This window comes from Castor canadensis, chromosome 8 (genome assembly GCF_047511655.1).
Source record: "Castor canadensis chromosome 8, mCasCan1.hap1v2, whole genome shotgun sequence".
NCBI classification, from domain to species: Eukaryota; Metazoa; Chordata; class Mammalia; order Rodentia; family Castoridae; genus Castor; species Castor canadensis.
Window position 1 is genome coordinate 120,205,603 of NC_133393.1, and position 24,568 is coordinate 120,230,170.

The following is a 24,568-nucleotide window of genomic DNA, read 5'->3' on the forward strand; positions in this document are numbered from 1 at the left end:
AATTGATAGTTATTAAGTAATAGCTGCTATTATGCTGGCTATTATTTTTGAGTTAGAGGAAACAAAGTTAATACTTTTATTAATCTATGTAGGCTAATTGTAAATTTATGGTTGATAAAATACCACACCTACCTGCTTTCCTATGTTTGGGGGCTTGTAGACATCCAGGAGCAAATTGAAACAAATGGGAACAAACTGATAAAGCATTGATAAACAAGGCTTGAGATGCAAGGTCTCCAGGCAAGTATAGATCTTAGAAAATTTGAGCATGATATTATTCACATATGTTTAAAAAATCTTTAGGTAATTTATTCCAGAGAACAAACTACAGATACCATAAATATTTAGCACACAGTTCAAATTTACAATGATAAACATAACTTTAATGAGTCATGAGACAGCATCTTTTCTAGTGATCATTCAGCTTCTAATGTGTGTTGCAAAACCTCATGATCATGTATTTCTCTATGCCTCATGCTTCCTGCTCACCACTGAGAACTACTGAGCAGCCTCTCTTTTCCTTATAAGACACACTGCTCTAAAAATCATTCCAAATGTGTATCCTTAAGTTTAAATCTGTAGATGCATTAAAATTGCTGGATTTTTCCATTTTTAAATAATACATTTGCACTTTGCATGTATTCCTAATGTAATTAAGTCATGAAGCAATCTAGGGTGGGATACAGTATTCATGTACTGAAGAAACTTTTTAATCCAACATTGAAACGCTAATTGACACATTGTATTTCTTTCTCCAGAGACTGGATCCCCAATTACAGCATCATGCATTGGATTAGGTAACTCTAAAACACCTCCACCAGGGCAAGCAGGAAAATGTGTTCCTGGATACAATGGTGAGAAATGACCCTGGTGATTTGAAATATGTAATATTAATAAATTTGTTGTTTCCTGCACCTAGTGTGTACCACATTTCATGAAACATGCTAGATGCTTAGTATTCATTTGATTAAATGAATCCCTTGTATTAAAAGCAAATGCCTTGGCCCAGGCACTGTGGCTCATGCCTGTAATCTCAACTATTTAAGAGGCAGAGATAGGAGAATTGCAGTTGCAGGCCAGCCCAGTCAAAAAAATGTTACCAAGACCAAATGGGGCATGGTGGTACACATCTGTAATCCCAGCTATGTGGGAGGCATAAATAGAACTGAGACCAGCCTTGACAAAAAGTGTGTGACCCTACCTTAAATATAAGAAAAGCAAAAAAAGACTGGATGCATGGCTCAAGTGGTAGAGCACTTGAGACCCTGAGTTCAAAACCCCAGTATGCCAAGAATGCCTTAATTTTTGCTATGGTAATGCTGTGAGCTTCTAGAGACATGTTTTAGTTATCTTTAATAGCCAGGAATATATCAATTAATAAGGCATCTTAAGAATATGGTGTGAAATTACTACATACAGAATACTTACTTCATTTCATGCTGAAGTATATTTAATTTAGAGACTACAATCACTTAGAGATGAATAAGTTGCTGTCCAGAGAGATGAAACAACTTTAGCTGAGTAGCACAGCTGGACAGATACTCAGGACAAGGCAAACGATTGTATTTTGCTGTTTTTATTTCCTTGTGTTTATTACAAAAGCTGCAGTTTCTTCTATGATGCATTCTACCTTTTAATATAAGAATGATGACAAGGCCTTTGAGCCTTGTTAGCTAAAAGTAAATACAAAGAATAAGGCTTCTAAAAGAAAACATTTCTTTAAAGCTGGATTTGTGACAAAGAGATATCCTCTCAATATTTGTTCTTAAATTTATTATAGTGATCATAATAGCTAATAATTTCCCTTGCATTCCACTCTCTAGAGATTTATATAAGTTATCTAACTTTTCAAACATTCATATGCATAAATAAGAATCATAATTTCATGGACTTTCTAGGCCTGCTAAATTGTGACGTTGCACAACAAAGCACTGCCTGCAAATAGAAAGATGAAATTAAGTCTTAGCAAGTAGTGCTGCAAGTATTTCAGAGAAACCAGAGGGAACAGACTTGATTTTCACATATTCATTCTACAGAAGAGAAAAATGAGGCACAGAGGTTATGTGATTGTGTAAGGTCATACCATTTAGCTTAATAGGTTTATGAGGAAAAGCTAACTATAGGGACAATATGACTTTTAACATATGCTTCCTATTTGCATATAAATTATAAAATTTAGAGATTTGTCTTTTGCTTCTCCAACCAAAATATTGTATTTTACTTCCTGGACAATGCCTTTTAAAGGAACTATGAGTCTTTTAGTTTAATCTATCGATATATTTGTGAAAAAAAAAGCACATTTTAGATTGTTTTATTCAGGGCAGATTTTTTTCTGTTATTATTCTGTGAAGTCAGTGACTTCTCTAGCCACAAGAAGGTGAAACCAGATTTAGTAAAATCTTCCATTTGAACAGTTCTGTCACCGTGTTCCTTTTATCAGAAAATAGCCTTTGTGTTGGGACATTTTTAGGGGTTGCTGATTGTGGGAGACATTAAGCACATTTCTCCCTTAGTACTTCAGTTCCATTTTTATGTCCAGTTGTAAGAAAGAGTTAAGCTTTGATGCCTCATGGAACTTCAATGTAGAAGTTTCTCTTTGTCTGCAAGCCATTGGCTCCCACACAGACAAAGTGAGACTTCTATACTTGAGGAACCAGTGATTTTATGACTGAAGATTTTCATGCTCTGTGGTTATTCAGAGATTTGAAGGCATCATGCAATATCCAATATTGGAATAAAAAGCAGGATACTCCAGGCAAGGAATGAGAAACCCTTTCTGTGTGGAAGAAAATTCAATACAATGTGATAATACTCAATTTCACATTCATTGAGTACCGTTATGCAAGCTTATCATTTTATATACATTTTTTCCAAGTAATTCTGATTCCAACAAAATGAGAAGGGAATTACATTCATTTTGTAAGCAAGAAAACTGAAAGGGTAATAGACCATACTCCCGACATGTAGTCATGTGGCTGCTGTCCTGGGATTTGGGGAAACAAAGATGAAGTAGATCTGATCTCCACACCTAACGAACTCATACTCTAGTGAGATACAAATACCTATAACTCTACTAATTAATCAAAATAGTGCTATAAAACAAAGAGCTCCAGAAACACAAAAAAGGGAGCACTTTTTTTCTGGGAACAATGTTCTCTTCCCACGGCTGCTTACGGTGAGATGCTCTGGATAAAGGGAGCCACGTAAGGAATTCCTTCAACCCAGATGGTGATGATTCATACCATGTTTAGTTTGCGGGTTATGGAATGTGTATCCCAGTTTTGATATAAATGCTTTCAAGGTTTTATCAAAATAACACAATATTTAGGAAGATTAAATATAATCCAATTTAAATCTCACAAGTGGATATTGTCTTAAGTCAGAACAAGGAGTTTTCCATGCATTTAAAATGCCTTATTTTTATTTTGTGTAAAATTTTTACTGTGTTTTAAAACTACTTCCTTTAATTTTTGAAAAGATAAACATTTTAAATATTCTTAATTTATTTAATGGGTATAAGTGGGCACAAACACAGATTAGGAAATTATCAGCATGTTTGAAATATGTTTTTTTTAAAGGAGATTCTGAAAGAAAAAGTATGATCTTGCCAGGAATCAAAGGCTTATATTCTTTACATTTTTATAAGATATTTTAGCTGATTTGTATAGTGAAAATACTGAAAAATGTTTAAACTTGGCAGTTATACATTTTACTTACTCTTTTATTTATTTATATTTCATAGTTATGATTTTGGACGACAACATGCAAAAACTGAAGGCTCGAAGTTTAGGAAATATTGTGGTAAAGTAAGCAAAAATTTTCATCTCAATTATTTAATAAGACAAAAATGAGTATATGAAGGAAAAGTTGAGTGACTGCATTTTAGTACAAGTGAGGAAGTTGCAGGATGAGTTGTGTGTCATTGAGAATTGTGGCAAGTCCTATAATTTAAAGAGTGTGCTGTTCTATGGTGGCAGTAGCCTCATATTTTTGTGTCTCTTCATTACATCAAGAAGCCACATTGAATGATTAACCTATACAATTTAGGTTTATGAAAATGCACTGTATTATGCTCACACAATGATAAAATCAACTAAGGACACATCTCTCAGACATATCCTATCATTAATCAATGTGTGATCGTTGATCCACTTTTTGACAAATGTCTTACATTGTTGAATCAGTTAAGTTTGCCTTGTGTATTATTGTTTTTCCTTAATCTTCTCTTAAAAGTCTTATACTTATTACTCTCCTAAATTTTTTAAAATCTCCATTCTAGGCCTTTAGTTCTTTTGGGACTTTATGATTATAAATAATACTTTACTGAACTTCTTGGTTTTGTTATTTTTCCTTTTCTGTTAATTTGATAGTATTGAATGGATTTCTACATATATAATTACTGGATTAAGCAGTACCATATCAATAAATTCTTGACACACTAAATACCACAGGTTAACATTTCATCATTTTTCAATGGATAGGCAAAAGTGATAGTAAAATATCTAAATTGACTTTGATTAGAACAGACTTTGAAACTGTTAATGCTAGTGGAAGTCAAACTGTAAGTTGATTAAGTTGGGAGCTCACAGTATGAGACATTTAAGTAATTAATACAGATGGCTGTAGGACTTCTGATTTTATTTTTCACATCTTTATAGATACAGTTTAAATAGTGGAATTCCTAGGAATAGAAGGAAAGTTCCTCAACATTATAAAAGCTATATATGACAAACCTACAGCCAGCATTATACTTTACGGAGGAAAACTGAAACCATTCCCTCTAAAATCAGAAACGAGACAAGGATGCCCACTATCTCCACTCCTATTCAACATAGTACTGGAATTCCTAGCCAGAGCAATTAGGCAAGAAGAAGGAATAAAAGGAATACAAGTAGGTAAAGAAACTGTCAAAATATCCCTACTTGCAGACGACATGATCCTATACCTTAAAGACCCAAAAAACTCTACTCAGAAGCTTCTAGACATCATCAATAGCTATAGCAAGGTAGCAGGATATAAAATCAACATAGAAAAATCATTAACATTTCTATACACTAACAATGAGCAAACAGAAAAAGAATGTATGAAAACAATTCCATTTACAATAGCCTCAAAAAAAATCAAATACCTAGGTGTAAACCTAACAAAAGATGTGAAAGACCTCTACAAGGAAAACTATACACTTCTGAAGAAAGAGATTGAGGAAGACTATAGAAAGTGGAGAGATCTCCCATGCTCATGGATTGGTAGAATCAACATAGTAAAAATGTCGATACTCCCCAAAGTAATCTACATGTTTAATGCAATTCCCATCAAAATTCCAATGACAATCATTAAAGAGATTGAAAAATCTACTGTTAAATTTATATGGAAACACAAGAGGCCACAAATAGCCAAGGCAATACTCAGTCAAAAGAACAATGCAGAAAGTATCACAATACCTGACTTCAAACTATAATACAAAGCAATAGCAATAAAAACAGCATGGTACTGGCACAAAAACAGACATGAAGACCAGTGGAACAGAATAGAGGACCCAGATATGAAGCCACACAATTATAACCAACTTGTCTTTGAAAAAGGAGCTAAAAATATACGATGGAGAAATAGCAGCCTCTTCAACCAAAACGGCTGGGAAAACTGGTTAGCAGTCTGCAAAAAACTGAAACTATATCCACGTATATCACCCTATACCAAGATTAACTCAAAATGGATCAAGGATCTTAATATCAGACCCCAAACTCTTAAGTTGATACAGGAAAGAGTAGGAAATACTCTGGAGTTAGTAGGTATAGGTAAGAACTTTCTCAATGAAACCCCAGCAGCACAGCAACTAAGAGATAGCATAGGTAAATGGGACCTCATAAAGCTAAAAAGCTTCTGTTCATCAAAAGAAATGGTCTCTAAACTGAAGAGAACACCCACAGAGTGGGAGAAAATATTTGCCAACTATACATCAGACAAAGGACTGATAACCAGAATATATAGGGAACTTAAAAAACTAAATTCTCCCAAAACTAATGAACCAATAAAGAAATGAGCAAGTAAACTATACAGAACTTTCTCAAAAAAAGAAATTCAAATGGCCAAAAAACACATGAAAAAATGCTCACCATCTCTAGCAATAAAGGAAATGCAAATTAAAACCACGCTAAGATTCCACCTCACCCCTGTTAGAATAGCCATCATCAGCAACACCACCAACAACAGGTGTTGGCGAGGATGCGGGGAAAAAGGAACCCTCTTACACTGTTGGTGGGGATGTAGACTAGTATAACCACTCTGGAAAAAAATTTGGAGGCTACTTAAAAAGCTGGACATTGATCTACCATTTGATCCAGCAATACCACTCTTGGGGATACACCCAAAAGACTGTGACACAGGTTACTCCAGAGGCACCTGCACACCCATGTTTATTGTGGCACTATTCACAATAGCCAAGTTATGGAAACAGCCAAGATGCCCCACCACTGACGAGTGGATTAAGAAAATGTGGTATTTATACAGAATGGAATTTTATGCAGCCATGAAGAAGAACAAAATGTTATCATTTGCTGGTAAATGGATGGAATTGTAGAACATCATTCTGAGTGAGGTTAGCCTGGCCCAAAGACCAAAAATCATATGTTCTCCCTCATATGTGTACATTAGATCAAGGGCAAACACAACAAGGGGATTAGACTATGAGCACATGATAAAAGCGAGAGCACACAAGGGAGGGGTGAGGATAGGTAAGACACCTAAAAAATTAGCTAGCATTTGTTGCCCTTAACGCAGAGAAACTAAAACAGATACCTTAAAAGCAACTGAGGCCAATAGGAAAAGGGGAACAGGTACTAGAGAAAAGGTTAGATCAAAAAGAATTAACCTAGAAGGTAACACCCACACACAGGAAATCAATGTGAGTCAATGCCCTGTATAACTATCTTTATCTCAACCAGCAAAAATCCTTGTCCCTTCCCATTATTGCATATACTCTCTCTACAACAAAATTAGAAATGAGGGCAAAATAGTTTCTGCTGGGTATTGAGGGGGTGGTAGGGAGAGGGAGGGGGTGGAGTGGATGGTAAGGGAGGGGGTGGGGGCAGGGGGGAGAAATGAACCAAGCCTTGTATGCACATATGAATAATAAAAGAAAAAGAAAAAAAATAGTGGAATTCTCCAGAATGAGTTACTATGAATAAAGAACATTGTAGGTAAGGTATTAAAAGAAATTTTACTCATTTATTTCTCTTAGGAATCAAAAGAAATTTTATTTTTTGGTATTCAGAGTCTGGTATAAGATTGCCAATCTTTAATAAAATATCTTAAATTTTATAAAAAAACCCAGCAGTTGAAACATATTTTAGGTAGAAATGTTTTAATTTACTCATGCCATCAGTAAACATGTAAGCATTGTATACTGTTTTCAGGGTCAATATATACAATAAAATGAAAAATGAAATATTGAATGCCCCCATTAATATTAGACATATAATATTGATATTTCTCTAAATCAGAATCCATATTCCCATAGAATTGGTCGAAACTTGACCTCTGTTAGAGGGAAAACCAAGGGAGGACTTGCTAAAGAAAATACAAGGACACCATTGTGGGTGGATGCTTAACTTGCTTGGGAAAGCACATGGCTTTTGAGAGCTTTTTAAATGCATCCTTATAGAATACATTTTTATACAACTTAAGGACAAGTGAGTCATCTATTTCATAAAGCAACTCTTTTAAGATCCCAGAGGTAGCATTTGATACCAATACAGTTTTAAACCCTTCATGGGTTCTGTCATTCTAATTTTGGGTGACTTTGCCCTACATATGTTTAGAGATAATAGAATACATCAATTTCTCAAATAAACTATAACCTTTCCTTATGGCCATTAGTGTTATTTCAAGTGTTTGAAAATAATACAACTCTTGCCTTAAAGCATTCTATGGTTTAGATTGTCACCAACTCAGAATGATTTTTTACTTCTGTAAATATTTCTAAGCAGAGAATTTTATTGTACAGATTCGGGATTCTGAGATTTCATTATAAATTATGAGGTTGTGATCTGTCAAGACATGCAGTGAAATTTGATTCCTTCCCCCTTTTGATTAAGAGTGAAACTATGTATTTGAAAATAATGTGTGTATATATCATTGTATAGAAAGTTAAGAGAGAAATGATCAGAAAAAAAGGTTACCATGAGATATCTCTTTCTCTCCCTAATAGAACAGCTCTTGAAAGGTGTTCAGGAACTCACTTTTATCTAGGAGAGAAAGGACTTCCTTTTTAAATCTGCATGGCCAGTACCCATTCTACTCTAACTCATTAATTTGAATTTTTTTACATATCTCAGTGACTGCTTGGAGTATGTATAGGATATTTTCATCTTAACGTCTCTCAGTAAAACTCGTCCATATAGGTTCATATATAGAAATAGTGATATATAGAAAGATCAAATAAATAAAGAAAACTCTAAAACCTCTTCATCAACACCTTACATTTTCTCACCTACAGTGTTGTAGCATTCTGGAAAACATTTCTTTTCCCTTCAGGGATCCCCACCACTAGAAAGTAGACATTTTAGTGATTTTTAACCTACTGTAGGCCCTAGGAGATAATAAACCAGAGTCCTGAAGCTTCAGGTCTTTGCTGATTACTTGCCTTCATGGAATTTATCTTTCTCTGAGAAGAGAAAACGTCATGTCCACATAGGTGTTAGAAAATTCTTTTGATTTTGAAGTCTACTGCAGGCAGTTAATTTAGTGGGAAAGTTATGGTATCTGAGTTGCTATGAATACAAAATGTTCATGAATTTTAGAAGGTACTCCTATAATTGCATCCAGAATTCCAAAGTGCAGAAATAAAACTATGAGTCAGTAATTTCCAGGCAACAGAGAACAGAGCATGAAAGAAAATTTTAACTACAATTGCTTTCTTGGCTACCACACTGCTGACTGTTATTAAAGCCATACATCTCTGGCTCTTCCTCTCTGATGGGCATACATTTTCCTGACCAGATCCAGTGTTGCTATTGAAAGAGCAACTTTTTCATTCCCTGCTGTGTTCTGCTGACCTGCGCCCTGCAGGCAGTGGCGGGATTCTAGGGAGTTGTACAGAATTGCCCAAGTGGCTTTCATTTTCCAGCTTGCCAATTTCCCATCCTCTAGGCCTTCAATGATAAACTCTAGGCCTTTAATGATGTTTGTTCACATCTTTACAGGTTCAAGGGGAGCAATTTAGTCATCATACTGCCATCGTGGAAAGAAGTCAAAGACATCTTTTTTTTTTATCAGAATATGCTTTGAGAAAAACCAAGAATGTTACATAATTATAATCCTGCATCCTTCTAAGTCTCACAGGTTTTAGTTTGATTCATTATTAGCTTTATAACAACATTATTAAATAGGCAAAAGGACAGATTTTATCTTCATTTTAGACATGAGAAACTAAGCATCATTAATAGTTACAACGCAAGAACTCGTACCACCCCGTCTTTTGTCTGCAGAGAGAGAAAGAAATGATGGCTTAGCTAGTCCCTTCTCAAGCTGGAAGGGATAACAAGTGACTTCATACAAAATCCCAAGTAAAGCCCAAGGACCCTGTAGGTTCCTTTTCTAAGGAATAAGGCTGATGTATTCAATTTATGTCTTACATCATAGGGATTCTTAATAGAGCTACTCTTTTTGGAAGAGTTGGGAAAGCTATTAGATGATAGAATCTGATTCTGAATTTGAAAGATGAGGGTAGATATTAACCAGCACATTTCTTAGTATTTTCTTATTTTTCCCTCCTTTCTGCTAGTCTAATGCATTGTTATGTTATTATAACTACACTAAAGTGTTTTTATGTATAACATTAGAGAAAGAGTCCTAGTGCATCACTATTCCAGAAGGAAGTATTGTACTTAATGTTGGATAATCCTTGAGAGATTAATAAAGACAAGAGTGTTCATTTGTAATACTGCAAAAGAAAAATAGTAAGTTCTGGTCTTTCTCATGTACACATAACTTCTGAGTGAATCTTAGTGCTTCTCTTCTCACATTTTTCTTTATTTATATATATATGGGTATATACTTGCATATATACAAATAAATATACTTGTACTATATATGTATATGAATACATACATACATACATATACATATATATATATACTTGCAATAGTTAACATAGCTTTTTCCAGGGTTCTTGCTTTAGACACCAGTTTAGATATTCAAATAACATCATCTGAACTTTTAAAACTCCCACACCCCTTAAGAAATAGCAAGCATTCCCCTGATTTGTCCCACCAATTAGCAGTTGTAATCTCCCACCTAACTTTCTAGCCCGATTTTCAGTTGGATTAATGAGTAATGAAGTCATTTTCTCAGGGTGTTTTCACACATACCATTTCCAGCAGCTCCACTTCTTAAGTGGTTTCTTAAGGGATAGAAACCTTTCTTCCAAGAGCCTCTGGAAGTACAGAAGAGAAAGAGAGAAGAACAAGAAAGAGAGGAAAAAGAGAGGAGAGAGGGAGAGAGAAAGAGCAAGCAGGGAAGACCCCATAATTTTTATAACCCAATCACAGAAGGAACTATCAGTTCTCCTTTGTACCTTTGGTCACAGAGACCAACCTTGGTGCGATGTGAGAGGAAATTATACAATGATGTGAATACCAAGAATTTAGATAACTAGGGACCATCTTAGAGGCTGGCTATCAAATGTGAGGACACTTTTAGTTTGTGATAATGACAAGAGGTTGTGACAGGCCTCGGCAGGGACCAAGGATATTAAACCCTTATATAAGAGAGAATTGTAGCTCCCCTATCAAAATAGTGCGTTGCCAAATAGCTCTTCATGGTATCCTCTTATGCACTTTGTGTGCAGTGCTTTTTCTCACAGTTACATGCTTGTGCTGATCCTGTGTCCAGCTGCTTGCAATTCCCTGTAAAATTCTATTCTTCACAAAACTTCCTTCTGGCTGGAGTTTCTTCTTCACCTTGGCAACTTTTTCAACTCCCTCTTTAGGAATTAGTTCAGATGTCTTCTCCTGGATTTTTTTCCTGACCTCATTAAGTAGAATGAACCCTGCTTTTCTCTGCTCCATTCATGTCTTCACTACAGAATTTATTACACAGATATACTTACTTCTTTAGTAATCCTCACTCAAAATACTGTGAGCCCCTGCCAGGACTATGTTGTACAATCTTAGTTTAGTTTCAGTGTTGCCATATTGTACACATTCCTAGCCCATAGTAAATACTTCTTACTACAAGGTGGTTGAATGAATAATCAAAAAAGTAGTGTGGTGTAGGCAGGTATCATTTTAAAAAATGACAAAAACAGGAAAACAACTAGCCTGATATATTTCAACTGAGACGGTTAAAGACCCAGAGGATGTTTTATTTGTTTCTTTTTCTTTATCGAAGTCCAAGGTCATTCTTTGCTATGGTTTGAATATTGCTTTTTGGCCTAAAACTCACTGAAATTTAATCCCCATTATTAAATGTTAAAAGGTGGGACCTTTAAGAGATGATAAGAACTCTGGGCTCATGAATGGGTTAATCCATTCAGATAATTAATAGATTAGTGGATTAATGGGTTGACGAGTTATCTTGACAGTGAGTCTGCAATAAAAGCCAGTTTTCTAGATATCCTGTGAGTTTCTTGCCATGTGATATTCTGTGTGACCTTGGGATCCTGCCAGCAAGAAGACCACCACCAGATTTAGCACTTTGACTATGACCCAAAGGTGTGAGCTAAAGTAAGTCTCTTTTCTTATAATTTACCAAATCTATGGTATTATGTTATTAGAAATAGAACAAGATATCTTCATATCACATAACATTTACTTAACATAAATATTTTATGTTTTTGCCTAAAGAATAATTAACAGTTCAAATTTCAATATTAATTAATAAAGAATAATCCTGCCCCAGAGCAATTAATAATGTTTAACTGTTGACTTCAGAGTTAATGCAAATTCTCAAAATACTAAGTTACAGCTGAACCATTACCTGCAATAATAGGACAAGAAATTACTACTTTAAAAGTTAATACCAGCACCAAATGGGCTGTTACAGGCAACAACAATCTGAAAGCTATGAAAACTGAAGCTTGCTATTCTAAAAGATTTAATGTAATTTCTAAAAGTGAGTAAATTACTAATAAATCATTATGCTATTTAAGAATAGTTTAGTAGCTTGGAGCTTTGCTCCTAGTATTAGATTCTAGAATTGTCTTGCTTTTTTGTGAATTTATTCTTATGAAATATTCAATCTGCTAATCATGCTTACATCCTGACTGACACATAACGAACCTTTCAGATACTGAGTACTTTTTTGAAACTTCACTTGCTCCCAAACTCTTCTGAGACTTTGCTTAGTGATAAGGCCAAATGACTAATTTAGTTTATGCTCATTCATTAAGGTAGGCTATTTAATATGGAGATACTGTTTTAGATAAGGATTTGAGCTATGATGAAAATAACACGAAGTAAAAGTCGAATGAGTGAATTTCTTAGAGAGGTAATAGTTAAGCCAAGGCCTAAATGATAGGCAGAAATCAGCAATGTGAATATCTGGGAGAAAAGAACTTTAGACAGAGGGCCAGAAGGACCTACAGGCATCTGGTCTCTGTAAATGAAACAAGTCTGATATGTAATTATTTTAGAGCACATTAGAAGGTTGACAGATGGATTTTGAGAGATAGGAGTTTTTATGTAACAAAGAACCTAATATACTATGGGAAAGACTTCAGATCTTCATGCCTTCTTTAATCTTTGCCAATTTTCTTTTCAAGCCTGTATTAGAGAACTAAAAGGAAACTGAGACCAACAACAAAAGTTTAACTTCTCAAAACCCATTTTGGACTTTTGAAGGTTAAAGAGTAGTTGAGTGGGTCCAATACAAACCAAGACAATTTTAACATGGCTAAATATTGCTAAATATCCTGTGTTTCTTCACTGTCCCACTGATAACTGTTTGCAAACTGGAGTATACTGAATGGTTACTTATTGTAGGTTTAAGATATCCAACCAGAGAGAGGGAGAGCATTTTTATTGCGAGAAGGCAGTGTGTGGATGCTTATGAACCAAAACCTTTGATTCAGAGTAAAAAAAATAAGAGAAATCCTTCTTGAACAATATGGCCTTTGATATACATAGTTCTCATCATGTTTGAATAGTGGAATTCACATTCTTGTGTGTCAGCAGTCCCTACCACTCTCTGTTTTCCTCATTTCACCATGAATGCCAGTCACCATTTATTATTACAGTTACTTTTTATTTTTCTTAAAATACAGTAGAAAGACATTTTGTAGAACTCCATGTATCTGTTCAAGAATGACACCAAGAAAGGCAGAAAGGTTCTCTCTCTCTCTCTCCCTCTCTCATCTCTCTCTCTCCTTCTCTCTGCTCTATGTGTGTGTGTGTGTGTGTGTGTGTGTGTGTGTGTATACTATTTCCTGGGAAAACTGAAGATAGTCTGGTATTTAATGTGTACCTCCATGAGGTTGAATATATTTGTTTTACAGGTAATCTACTTCTCTCATTACTGCTGTCTATTTTGGCCCTCACTGACTTTTGATTTTCCACTTCTTTGTGTCCACTTTACTTGTTTACCTTTAAGATCCTGAAACTACAAATATGTTTTATCTCAATGCTTAATAATGATTTCACTCTTCTCTGAAAACAAAATATCAGCAAGGTGATTTGAAATGAACTGTTGAAACAAAATTACTGACATGGTGAATGAGAAGGATTATCATGCCAGTAAAAGAACCTGGAGGAATTATCAACTTTAGCCTGTTTGCTTCAAACGTATTTAATGATGAACAATGAGAATAGCAACAACAAACCAGCATTTCTGTAGCTTCTTCTTGTAGTTGTCCTGTTTGTAGAAATTACAAAGTGTTTCAAATTCATCTTATGTAATTCCATGAGGTGCCAATGTTGCATATTTACTCTGTCCTAAAACACAAATGAGGCAAGTGGACCTCTGGGAGGGAGCAGCCTCCCCAGGGTAACTACTGGGAGGCTGAACGTGGTGGGAAAGGCATTATCAGCTTGGGCCATCCAGGGAGGCACAGGCAGCTGTTCTTCCTTGTAACAGCATGTTCTGGCTGACAGATGTGAGAACAAAATGCAGTGCCATGGAGGGCTGATATTGAGACAGCGATCTGAGCACCTGTTTCCCCTCTTGTCCCCTCAGTACTGAAAACACTTATTTGTGGTGATGTTTCTTCATGTGGAGAGTAGGACACAGCCATTTCTACTTGGCTATTAATTTTCTCAGCATCAAAACTGTGAAGTCACCACTCTACTTAGTAGTATTTATTTTGTATAAATATGGGAGGATTTTTGAAGGTCCTCAAGTTTTATTGTATATAAATGTCCAAACCACGAGTTATAGATGTGGTATTGCATGACTGCAATCTCAGTCTTCAGGAGGCTAAGGCAGAAGGATCATGAGTTGGAGGCCAGCTCTGGCTACATAGCAAGACCCTGTCTCAACAAACCAAACCAAACCAAAACACCTAACCTCTAAGTGTCTAAAGGTTTTCTGTGTCCAGAAAACAATTTGAGTGATTATCTTTGCTAGCAGACACTTCCTATAGAGAATCAAGGTGAGAATTTATTCTTTTATTTAAATAAACATAGGTGAAGGATATGTGATAGAAAGACAGATTGAGATTTAAGCCACTGGTATGTATATAACAAATTTCATACTGTTGAGGAAAGAAGGGAATACATGAAAAAATTGGGTGGAAAAGAAAAGACACTCGGAGTTGGATATGGTATGCCTAAAATTCCAGCAGGCAGGAGGTGGAGGTAACAGCATGGAGGTCTGAGGCTGGCCCAGGAAAAAAAAGTTCAAGAACCTAGCTAAAAAATAAAGAATAAAGGGCTGGAGGTGTGGCAAAAATTGTATGGTACTAGTGTGAGGCTCTGAGTTCAAATTCCAGTACTACCAAATTAAAAAGGAAAAAAAAAAGAAGAAGAATGAGCAGTGAAAAGGAATTTCCAGAAGAAGGAGGCACATTGATTATGAACATAAGATAATTGCAAGCATTCAGTTACACACACAGGCAATGGTAACAGTTGATATCTTGGTACTTAAAGAAAATGGATTTATTTTCTTACAATGAGAGTGTTTCTCTTAAAAGCAATTTAGTGATGCATTTTTGTTCATTTTTGCAGATGTTATGCTTAATAAAATAGCAAGTATTGTTATTATGTAAATGAATGCTAAATGTGTGTGTCTTTTTGTACTTTCCAGAAACTACAGTCATTCCTCAATAACTTCTATGACATGGTCCAATACTTAGGCCTCACTTAGACGTAATCTGTCAAGTGGATGAAGGGGTTGCATATCACTGAGGAATCTGAGTTGGAAATACTCATCACACTGAAAAAATAATGGCTCTAAATCAATCCATCTTTTTAATCACTTTCATAGTCATTTTAACTGCTCTGTTTTTGTAAAAGGTTGCCATTACCACCTGGGACTTTTTCTGGACTCTGGAAGAATCAGGAAGCATTCAAGCATTTATACTTTGAAAAATTTCCTGTAAGAACTTTAATAGACTTTTTTTTAATCTTCTTATGTACTTCTCTATATTTTTTCCTAATACATTGAACAACTTTCTTCAGAATCGTGGATCAAAGCAACTTTTAAAGGTTATCTGGACCAGTTTCCAGTGCTGAGGGATAAGAATGACTACATCACAATTTCTAAATGCATTGTTTTTATAAATGTTATCAGTCTCTGGTCACAGACATTTCTGTTTCTCTTAGCAATTTTTCCAAGCTCTCAAAATCAGGAACTTTTTTGTCAGCTCAAAATCTTTTCTGACTTTCCATATAATTTCCTCCACTGGATTCCTCTGTACCAACTGAGAGCAACTAATCAGAATTATCTAATGTCATTAGACCCCTTCGTCTCCTGCACACCTATTGCATGAGAAAATCTTTTGGCTTCTCTAGCAGGTGTGCTTTTCCATCTCTTTATTTATTTTTTACATTCTTTTCTGTATGTTCCCTGAGCTTTTTATTTTAAAATTCTACTTTAAAGATATAGATTCTGGATGCAGACAGTATCCGACATATCATCCCAGTGGCCCAGATAACAAAGATCATTTTCCTGTTTCCCATTTTGTCACACGTTGCCCTATATGAGGTGATGTGGCTTGTGTTCATAGCAGCTCGTCATTGAGAACACATGATAGAGTCCCCCTACCATCTGTCTTCCATTCTTTTTCTTCTCCTTTTCCCTGAGAGTCACACCTTGTCCTCATTATGAAAGAGGTGAAAAAAATGAATAATTGGAATTTCACGAAAAACAGTGAGTCAAAGTATTTAGTATTCTATCTTTATTATTTGCCAGTGAAAGACCGATAACCTAATCAACTAAATGTGTGACAAGAATTAAAATACCTTGCTTTAGAAAGAGATCTCAGAGTTGAATGACCTCAATAGCCAAGATTAAAAATTCCCTTGATAGACTGTGGCAGGAAGATTTGTCAGTCTAGTTGACTGCAGTCAGCCCAATCTATCTATCTAATGGGCCACAGTTAAATCATCTTGTGATTCATTATAACCTGACAATAGCAAATAATATGTGCATGTGGTTTTCACATAGTTACCTTTAACATGAAAGCTGCCTCAAAACCCCAATACATAATAAACTACATGAAGTGAGTCTAAAATCTGCCTTGCTACCCCAACCTTCTCATCTGAGGGCTTAATAACTGTATGGAGGGTTGATTAACTTACTCAGAGGGCACAAACAGCTTGAGATTTGAACCAAAATCATCTGACTTGAGTTCATACTTGTAACTGCTATTCTTGGTGGCCGCTCTAACAGTAATAACAGCAGTAATTGCAGTAAAAGCCACAATTTTCAAAAGCTCATTAGTGTCAGGGTCTCCTTTATTGCATATACTCCATTTGTTCAGGCTTCATGGGAGTCTTAGAACACAGGGTTCACTAGTGCTTCAAACAAGTGTGCATATTGGGTCCCTGAAAGGTTAAGCAATACAAATAGTGACTTGCTCATGAACACGGGTATCAAAATAACTCTGAAGCACTAGAGAGAGTCATATATTTTCTATCTACTTCTTATTCTTGATTCTTCATTCTGTTGTGATTTCTGGAACAGCAGAGATGTACTATTCTGAGTTGATTAAAATTAAATTTCATACTTACTATTGCATTTCATTGAGGCTTGAGTTCAGTCCTAATTCATGCTAATAAACTAGTGATCTATTTTGTAATTTTTCGTAGGGAGCTTTGAAGCTTTCAAAAATTAATATAATTAGGGAAGAACTTTATCAAAGAATTACTTTGTAATACCAAAGCATATTGGAAATATTGAGCCATTACTTCTCCATTAAAAAAAAGTAATTGGGTTCATAAACTTTACCTCCATAAGTTCAAACTCTCAACTTGAACATATATAAGAACATTTTAACTTATCCCTGGCTGTTAGAGGAGCAAAGAGATTCTAATAAAGTTTCAAAGCCAAAAGTAATTTAATTTTATAATCTAGTTATGCAAATGCACACAGCAAATCCATTTTTGTCCCATTTTATATTTTACTAAGTTAAAAAAAATGATTATATGACCTAACCCTTCATGCTAATTTAGCATTTTTTTTCTTATTTTCAGGGATACTATGACACCATGGATGCTGGTTACATGGATGAAGAAGGCTATTTATATGTCATGTCTCGAGTTGATGATGTAATAAATGTTGCAGGTCACAGGATTTCTGCAGGTGCCATTGAAGAGGTATTGATTAATAATGTTACTGTGTTCCAAGCAGTGTCTAGAAATAATGCTGAAATAATGCCAAAGAACTATTAAGGCTAAATCATTCTACCTGGAAAAACCAAACCCGTCGTTTGTAGCACAGGAGTTTACTCCTGTATCCCTCACCTCACTTAAGCAGATTTTCATATTCTCCACACACACTCTCTCCCTGCCTAGGTGTTCGTGAGGCTTTTTAAGCACTTACAGATATTTGTCCTTTATGGAATTGCTTATACACATTTCTCATCACTGTTTGCTACTTGATTGCTTCTAGTTTCTTGGTTTGTTGCTGCTTGATAAGCAAGTTTGCATATAGTCTTTAAGTAATATGGTTTAATACTTAAATCTTTATTATAAAGTATAATAATACTTTATTATACTCTGAAATCCTGATAAAGTCCCAAAGGAGGTTTCTTAAAATTATTCTAAATTTTTCAATGTAGAATAATTGAAATAATTTTAATCTACAAGGGTAGAATTCACTTCATTATGGCAAAACTATGAGTTATTATATTTGTATAAATTCTTATAAATATCACCACAGACAGGATATAGAACAATTTCAACATTGCCAAAGAACTCTCTCAAAATGTAACTCTTGGTCACAATAATTCTTCTCTCTTCCTATGCTTTTAGACAACAAATAATCAAGTCTTGTTTTACAGTCCACTCTGTCTCTCTTGTAATTGGTATTCTCAGACCACTGACCTTAAGTGACTGTAATGCTGATTGGATTAATATCTACCATATTTGTTTCTATTTGCTGCCCTTGTTCTTCATTTCTATTTTTATCTTCCTTTTTTGTGCTTTGTGGTTTTAATTGGGCATTTCATATGATTTCATTATCTCTTCTTTCCTTATATATCAATTATGTTTTTTTTAAATTCTGGCCCTAGAGTTTGCAATATACAATTACAACAACCCAAGACCACTATATCCTACTCAGTTATTAACTTCTGATTCTTTTTAATTTTTTTCTTGCTATTGATCCATGTTTCTTATCCTTATTATTTATTTGTCTCTGAAACTTTCTTACAAGGCAGGCCTACTGGCAAAAATTACCTCCATGTTTGTTTGCTAGAGAAGGTCCTCTATTTCTCAAAGAAACTTTCACAGGTACAGAATTCTAGATTAATAGGGTGTTTTTCCCTCTCAAAAATTTAAAAATTTTATTGCACTCTTTTCTTTCCTACATGATTGTTGAAAAGTTCTTATGTTTCATCCTATATAGGTAAAATATGTTTTAAAGAATATTTTCTTTATTTTTCTGAAGTTTGAACATGATAGGTCTATATGTAGAGGGTTTTTTAAAAAAATATTTATTTTAATTGGTGTTTTTGAGATTCCTGGATGGATTGGTATTTTTATATCTGACATTAATTTTAGGGAAAATTCTCAGTTATTTCTTCAACTGTTGCTTCTGTTCCTTTCTCTCTTCTCCTGGTATTCCTACCATGTAACATCTTTTATGGTAGTCCCACAGATCCTGGGTACTTTGTCTTTTTTATTTTTCTTTTCAGTTTAGGGGACTTCTAATGATATATTCAGTAGCAGAGATTCTTTCTTCAGCCATATCCATCCTATTAATGAAGTCATCAAATGCATTCTTCATGTCTGTTACCATGAATTTTTTTATTAGAACTTCCTTTTGATTTATTTTTTTGAATTTATGTCTCTGCATAGCTTACATTTTTAACAATTCTTGAGTGTTTTCTACTTTTTCCAAAAGCCCCTGTTGTCAGCTTTCTATTACTATAATAAAATACCTAATTTAAGATGGGACAAGTTTTATTTGGCTCACAGTTGCAAGGTTCCAATCCATGATTGGTTGACCCAGTTCCCTCATGTCTGTTGTTGAGGCAGCTTGTTACAGTTAGAAGCACATGGTGGAGCCTGGGCTCTGTCATGGCAGCCTGAGGGCAAAGGAAAAGAGGAAGAGGAAAAGACTGGCATCCATCCCACAATCCCTTTCATGGGCACACCCCTGATGACCTATGACTTTTCCCTAGGTCTTAGCTCTAGAAGGCCCTACCACTGGAGAACTGACTGAGCCTTTAACACATGGGCCTTTGAGGGACATTTCAAATCCAAATAATATCCCTTTGACCTTGACCGCTAAAGGCTCATGTCCACCCTGCAGTGTAAAATGCATTCAGTTTTATTTCCCAAAGACTATGTCTTTATGCCAAGAAACGTATTTACTACAGTTGTAGACAAAATATGAAAGTAACTTTATGCTTCCTGAAATTAAGTTTAATTGATTTGAAAAAATAAAATAAAATGCTTTCAGTCCATATTTAAGAGGCCCCAAAGTTTTTATAATTCTAGCCTTACTCAAAAGGCCAAGTCTGAAATCTCTGAAACTCAAAGCAAACTCAGCTTTGCTGACCTTTTAAGGAAATTTTTAGAAAAGTCAGACTAGGCACAGTGGATCATACTTACAATCTCAGTTAGCAGATTGCATTTTGAAGCCACTGTGGCAAAAAATTAGTGAGACTCCCTATCTCAAGCAATAAACCAGATGTGGAGGCATGCTTCTGTAATTCTGGCTATGTGAGAGGCATGGGAAAGAGGCCAAAAACACAAGGCCCTATCTGAAAAATAAGTAAAAGCAAAAAGGGCTTACGGTGTGGCTCAAGTGGTAGAGCACTTACCTAGCAAGTATGAGGACCTAAATTAAACTCCTAGTACTTCAACCACCCCCCAAAAAAATTACAGACTTTCAAGAACACAATGTCACTATGCAAACATTCCCATTCCAAAAGGGAGAAACAGGAAAATAATAGAGATCAAACCAAAGCAAGATCAAAACCCAGCAGGACAAGTACACAATCCTATGTCTCCAAGACTGCATGTAGTGTACCAAGTAATGTGATGTGAACTTCAACGTGCTTGGGCAGCCCCACTCCTGTGACTTTCCTAAGTGCTTGGCATATATATCGTAGCCTTTTGACATTCCTGGTCTAATAATTGCAACAGTACTTTCATGCTCACCTGGTTCTGATGTTTGTTCAGTCTCTTCAAACTGTGTTTTTGTCTTGTAATTTTTTGTGGAATGGGATGCTCTGGGTAAAAATATTGCAGTAAGTTGGGCTTAAGTAACATGGTGGCAAGGCTGAGGTGAGAAGAGTTCTACAGTCCTGTGGTTAGGTCTCAGTCTTTTGGTGAGTCTGTGACCCTGGACTATGAACCTCTCTAGTGTTTGTTTCACTTGGGTAGTATAGGATGGCTCCAGAGGCCTTGAGTTGGGTTATTTCTTTTTCACAAGATTAGTTAGGCTCTAATAAAACCTCAGTAGTTTAGGATCTAGCAAAATAGCTCCTTTTGAAGATAGACTTTGTTAGGAAGGACAGAATGTTCTGAAGTATTTCAAAATAGATCACTTTCATTACTTCATACCAAAAGTATGAGGAGATACTGATACTCTTTGATATTCACCTGGGCTGCAGGATAAAAAACACAGAAGTGTGGAGGGCTCCTGGAGCTTTTAACTCTGGGACTTGTCCATACTGAACCTCAAACAATTTATCAATTCCTGTTCAGGTTTTCTTATCACAGTACTTGCTCTTAAAGCAGGTTTTTGCTACTGGAAATTGTGATTCTCTGTGTTCCTCTCTATCTGTCTCTATAGTTTGAGAAGAGGGAGGAGGACAGCAATTTTTCATGACCTCACTCTCTCTAACTTATCTAAAAAAGTTGTTGAGTTTTTTAGTCTTAGTTTCTTATTTGTGGTCAGGGTGGAGTGGTGACTTTTAAGCCCCTATGTACACAACACAACTGTAAGTCTCTCTTCAATTGATATCCAGGACTCCCCCTTACAGATCCTGTGAGTAATAGTAAGTCAGGGTTCTGTTTTCCCTCACTGTTACCAGAGTTCATTCCTGCAATGTATCTGGAGTACTCTGTGGGACACAGAGTTCCTGGGGAGACTACAGGGTTGAACTTCCTGGTGTTAGGGCAATTCACCAAAGTTCCACTGTCAGGGTCCCACTTTCAGGGACTGTTCAGCTGTTAGTGGGGAGGGCAAGTGGCACTGAATCTTTCCAGACTCTCTTTGCATAAGGTGGCAGATAGATCCCCAGTCATAAGGAAGGAAAGAGAGGAGAAAGGGCTCAGCTTCCTTGCTGACATTCACACCAGTGACACTGCTGGAGAGAGGGGTGACATTGCTTCTTCAGTTGCATTCAACTGGAGTAGGGAGGAAAAGGTAAGTTTCACTGTTTCCCTGCTCCTTTTCCTTGGCCTCTGGGGAGTCATGGTGGGCTTCTCTTGGACTTTTTTTTCATTGGAGGTCCCACATTTTGGGTTTCAGTAGCCTTAGGCCAGAATCTACAGAAGCAAAATAAATAGGCAAATGAACAGACAAACAAAAAGCAACAGTAGCACAATCCCCAACTCCCAAAAATAAGCAGCAAACAAACAAACAAAAAAGCAGAACTCACCACCAGGTCCTCTGGCTAGTACAGGTAGCTTTATGATAGAACTTTCTGATATGGATTTTAGCGCAGCATTTTTTCATTGTAACTAATGGGAGAGAGAGATGGAGCTAGTTAATCCATCTTTTCTAGAACTGAATCCCAGAATAGTTTTTAAATCGTGTGAAAGCAAGCAGCAATATAATGAAAGAAAAAGTTTAAAGTAGTATGATTCACAATTTAGTGGATTAGGGTAAGCAGACTATAAGATTAAGTTCCTCTTCTCTCATTAATAGTTACCTTCTCTAAAGGTCATACTTATCTTCAGGTCAAACTTAACAGCTTAAGGCTTTGTTATGTTGGCTTTTCTTCCTTCCTTCCTTCCTTCCTTCTTGCCTTCCTTCCTTCCTTCCTTCTTCCCTCCTTCCTTCCTTCCTTCCTTCTTCCCTCCCTCCCTCCCTTCCTTCCTTCCTTCCTATCCCTCCGTCCCTTCCTTTCATGTCAGTGATTTTTCTTCTGTAAGAAGAAAAAAGTCATAAAATTAGTTTTAGAACACGTGATTTTTGTGTGCTACTATATTATCTTGTTTTTAAATGACTCTGTATTTTTGTGATAACCTGAAATAGAAATTTATGCTTCGTGTATTTTGGTGTGTTGGAAATAGGTAGGTGTTGGAAATAGGTAGTTGCATAAACTTTTAATTTCTTGCTTCTATAGATTAGCTCCAATAGTCACATGTACTTCTGGCAGACTCAACTAATCAAAATATAAAGATTACATTTGCACAACTCTTGTTATCACTTCAAATCCTTCGTTTTCTCTTCTTATTTTTAGAATGAAAACTGTCAAGCTATTCAAATATATATTACTGCACTTTTATATTTCTACAGATATCCTTCCCAGTGTATGTAATAGCAGAGTGAAGATAGGAAGAAGATAGGCAGTTAAAGTGAAAAAATAGAAAAAATATCCCAGAATTATTGGCATCCAACAGAAATTATGTCACTGTGTCTTGGAGTATTTCCAGCACATAGAAGGAGATTTCTTGGGCTTTAACTCTTAATGTTAACATTTTTTATATAAATTAAAGTATTAATTCTTTATTGCATAGTTATGCTTAATAAGGAATTTAATCATTTCAGTTTATATCAGATTTTTTGTCTTTACAATTGGAATTTTTTATAGAGTTGACATCCTTATTGGCTTTTCCCCAGCTCCTCAAAAAATTGGTATTTAAATTGCACTTTGAATGTTTATATTGATGGTAAAACCAGCTCTTATTAAAGTATATAAACCTTACTAATTAGTTTCAAAGATCCTCAGTGGCAGATACTAAATTCCTTTTAATCTTTTTGAAATAGTATGCAAGTGTCTTAATTCTTTAAAAATTTTATTTGTAGGAAAAATTGTAATTGATTTTTGCTTTTATGTATGGTGAAAATACCCATGCTTTTCTAGTTTCCCTAAGGAAAAAGTTTATGAGTGTATTACCCTATCTAACACTAAATCAAGCATATATTCTATTAAAATTACTGACAAAAATATTTCAGGAAGTTCTTGTTCTTTTCCATCTTTTCACAAGAAAATAGAGTCCTAGAATAGCTTTCATAAATTTTAAAAGGACATTATTTGTGCAGATCCCAATATAACTGAGGGCCTTCTATAACTATTGAGCAATAAGATCTATTTTAGCAGTTGATTAATCTTTGAAATCCTAGCAACAGCTAGACACATGGGATACTTTGGTGGAAGTTCAAGGAGTTCTTAAGAAAATTGGGTCTGATATCTGCTAGTTCAGGATATGTGAGACTAAATTAGCAGGAGCCAAGAGGATCCTTCTGGCTCAGTTCTTTTTCGTTCCAATAGGCAGAGTTTCATATTGCACATGTATCTACAGGAGGCAAGATGAACTCCATGATTTCTTTCTTTTACTTGTAGCTTAAGTTTTTGTTATTAAATAATTCCACTAATATCCTGGGGAACTTGAAAATTTGGTGTCAAAATGCTGCGTGTCTAGCCAAGGATCATGTTCACATACAATTTCCCCTCTTGAAGGTTGTTTTGAACAATGTGTCACTGTTTGTCTTCCAGAGAAGTTAACTATTTTGTTCACTGTTTTTAATAAGTTTTTATTGTTGTGCTGTGTGTGGGTATATTGTGGCATTTGCAAAAGCTCTTACTTACAATGTATCAAATATATCATACTTGAATTCACTCCCTCCACTGCTCTCCTTTATTCTCCTCTCCCCCATTCCTGGATAGTTTCAACAGGTATCATTTTTGCATTTGCATACATATGTACACTGTATTTGCACCATATTCACCCTCCTACTATCGTTCACTGCCACTTCCCCCCTCCCACTGGCACCAACACCCTCCTCC

General features: G+C 35.5%; 1 protein-coding gene across 1 annotated transcript in view; it reads left to right on the forward strand.

Annotated features, from left to right (window-relative positions):
- The window catches only part of Acss3 (acyl-CoA synthetase short chain family member 3), a 153,096-nt gene that overhangs the window by 123,418 nt on the left and 5,110 nt on the right, over window positions 1-24,568 (forward strand). The window contains exons 10-13 of the mRNA XM_020173069.2: window positions 759-854; window positions 3,743-3,806; window positions 15,447-15,528; window positions 17,628-17,750. Coding sequence (XP_020028658.2) covers window positions 759-854; window positions 3,743-3,806; window positions 15,447-15,528; window positions 17,628-17,750 — 365 coding nt within the window. The remainder of the gene's footprint in view (window positions 1-758; window positions 855-3,742; window positions 3,807-15,446; window positions 15,529-17,627; window positions 17,751-24,568) is intronic.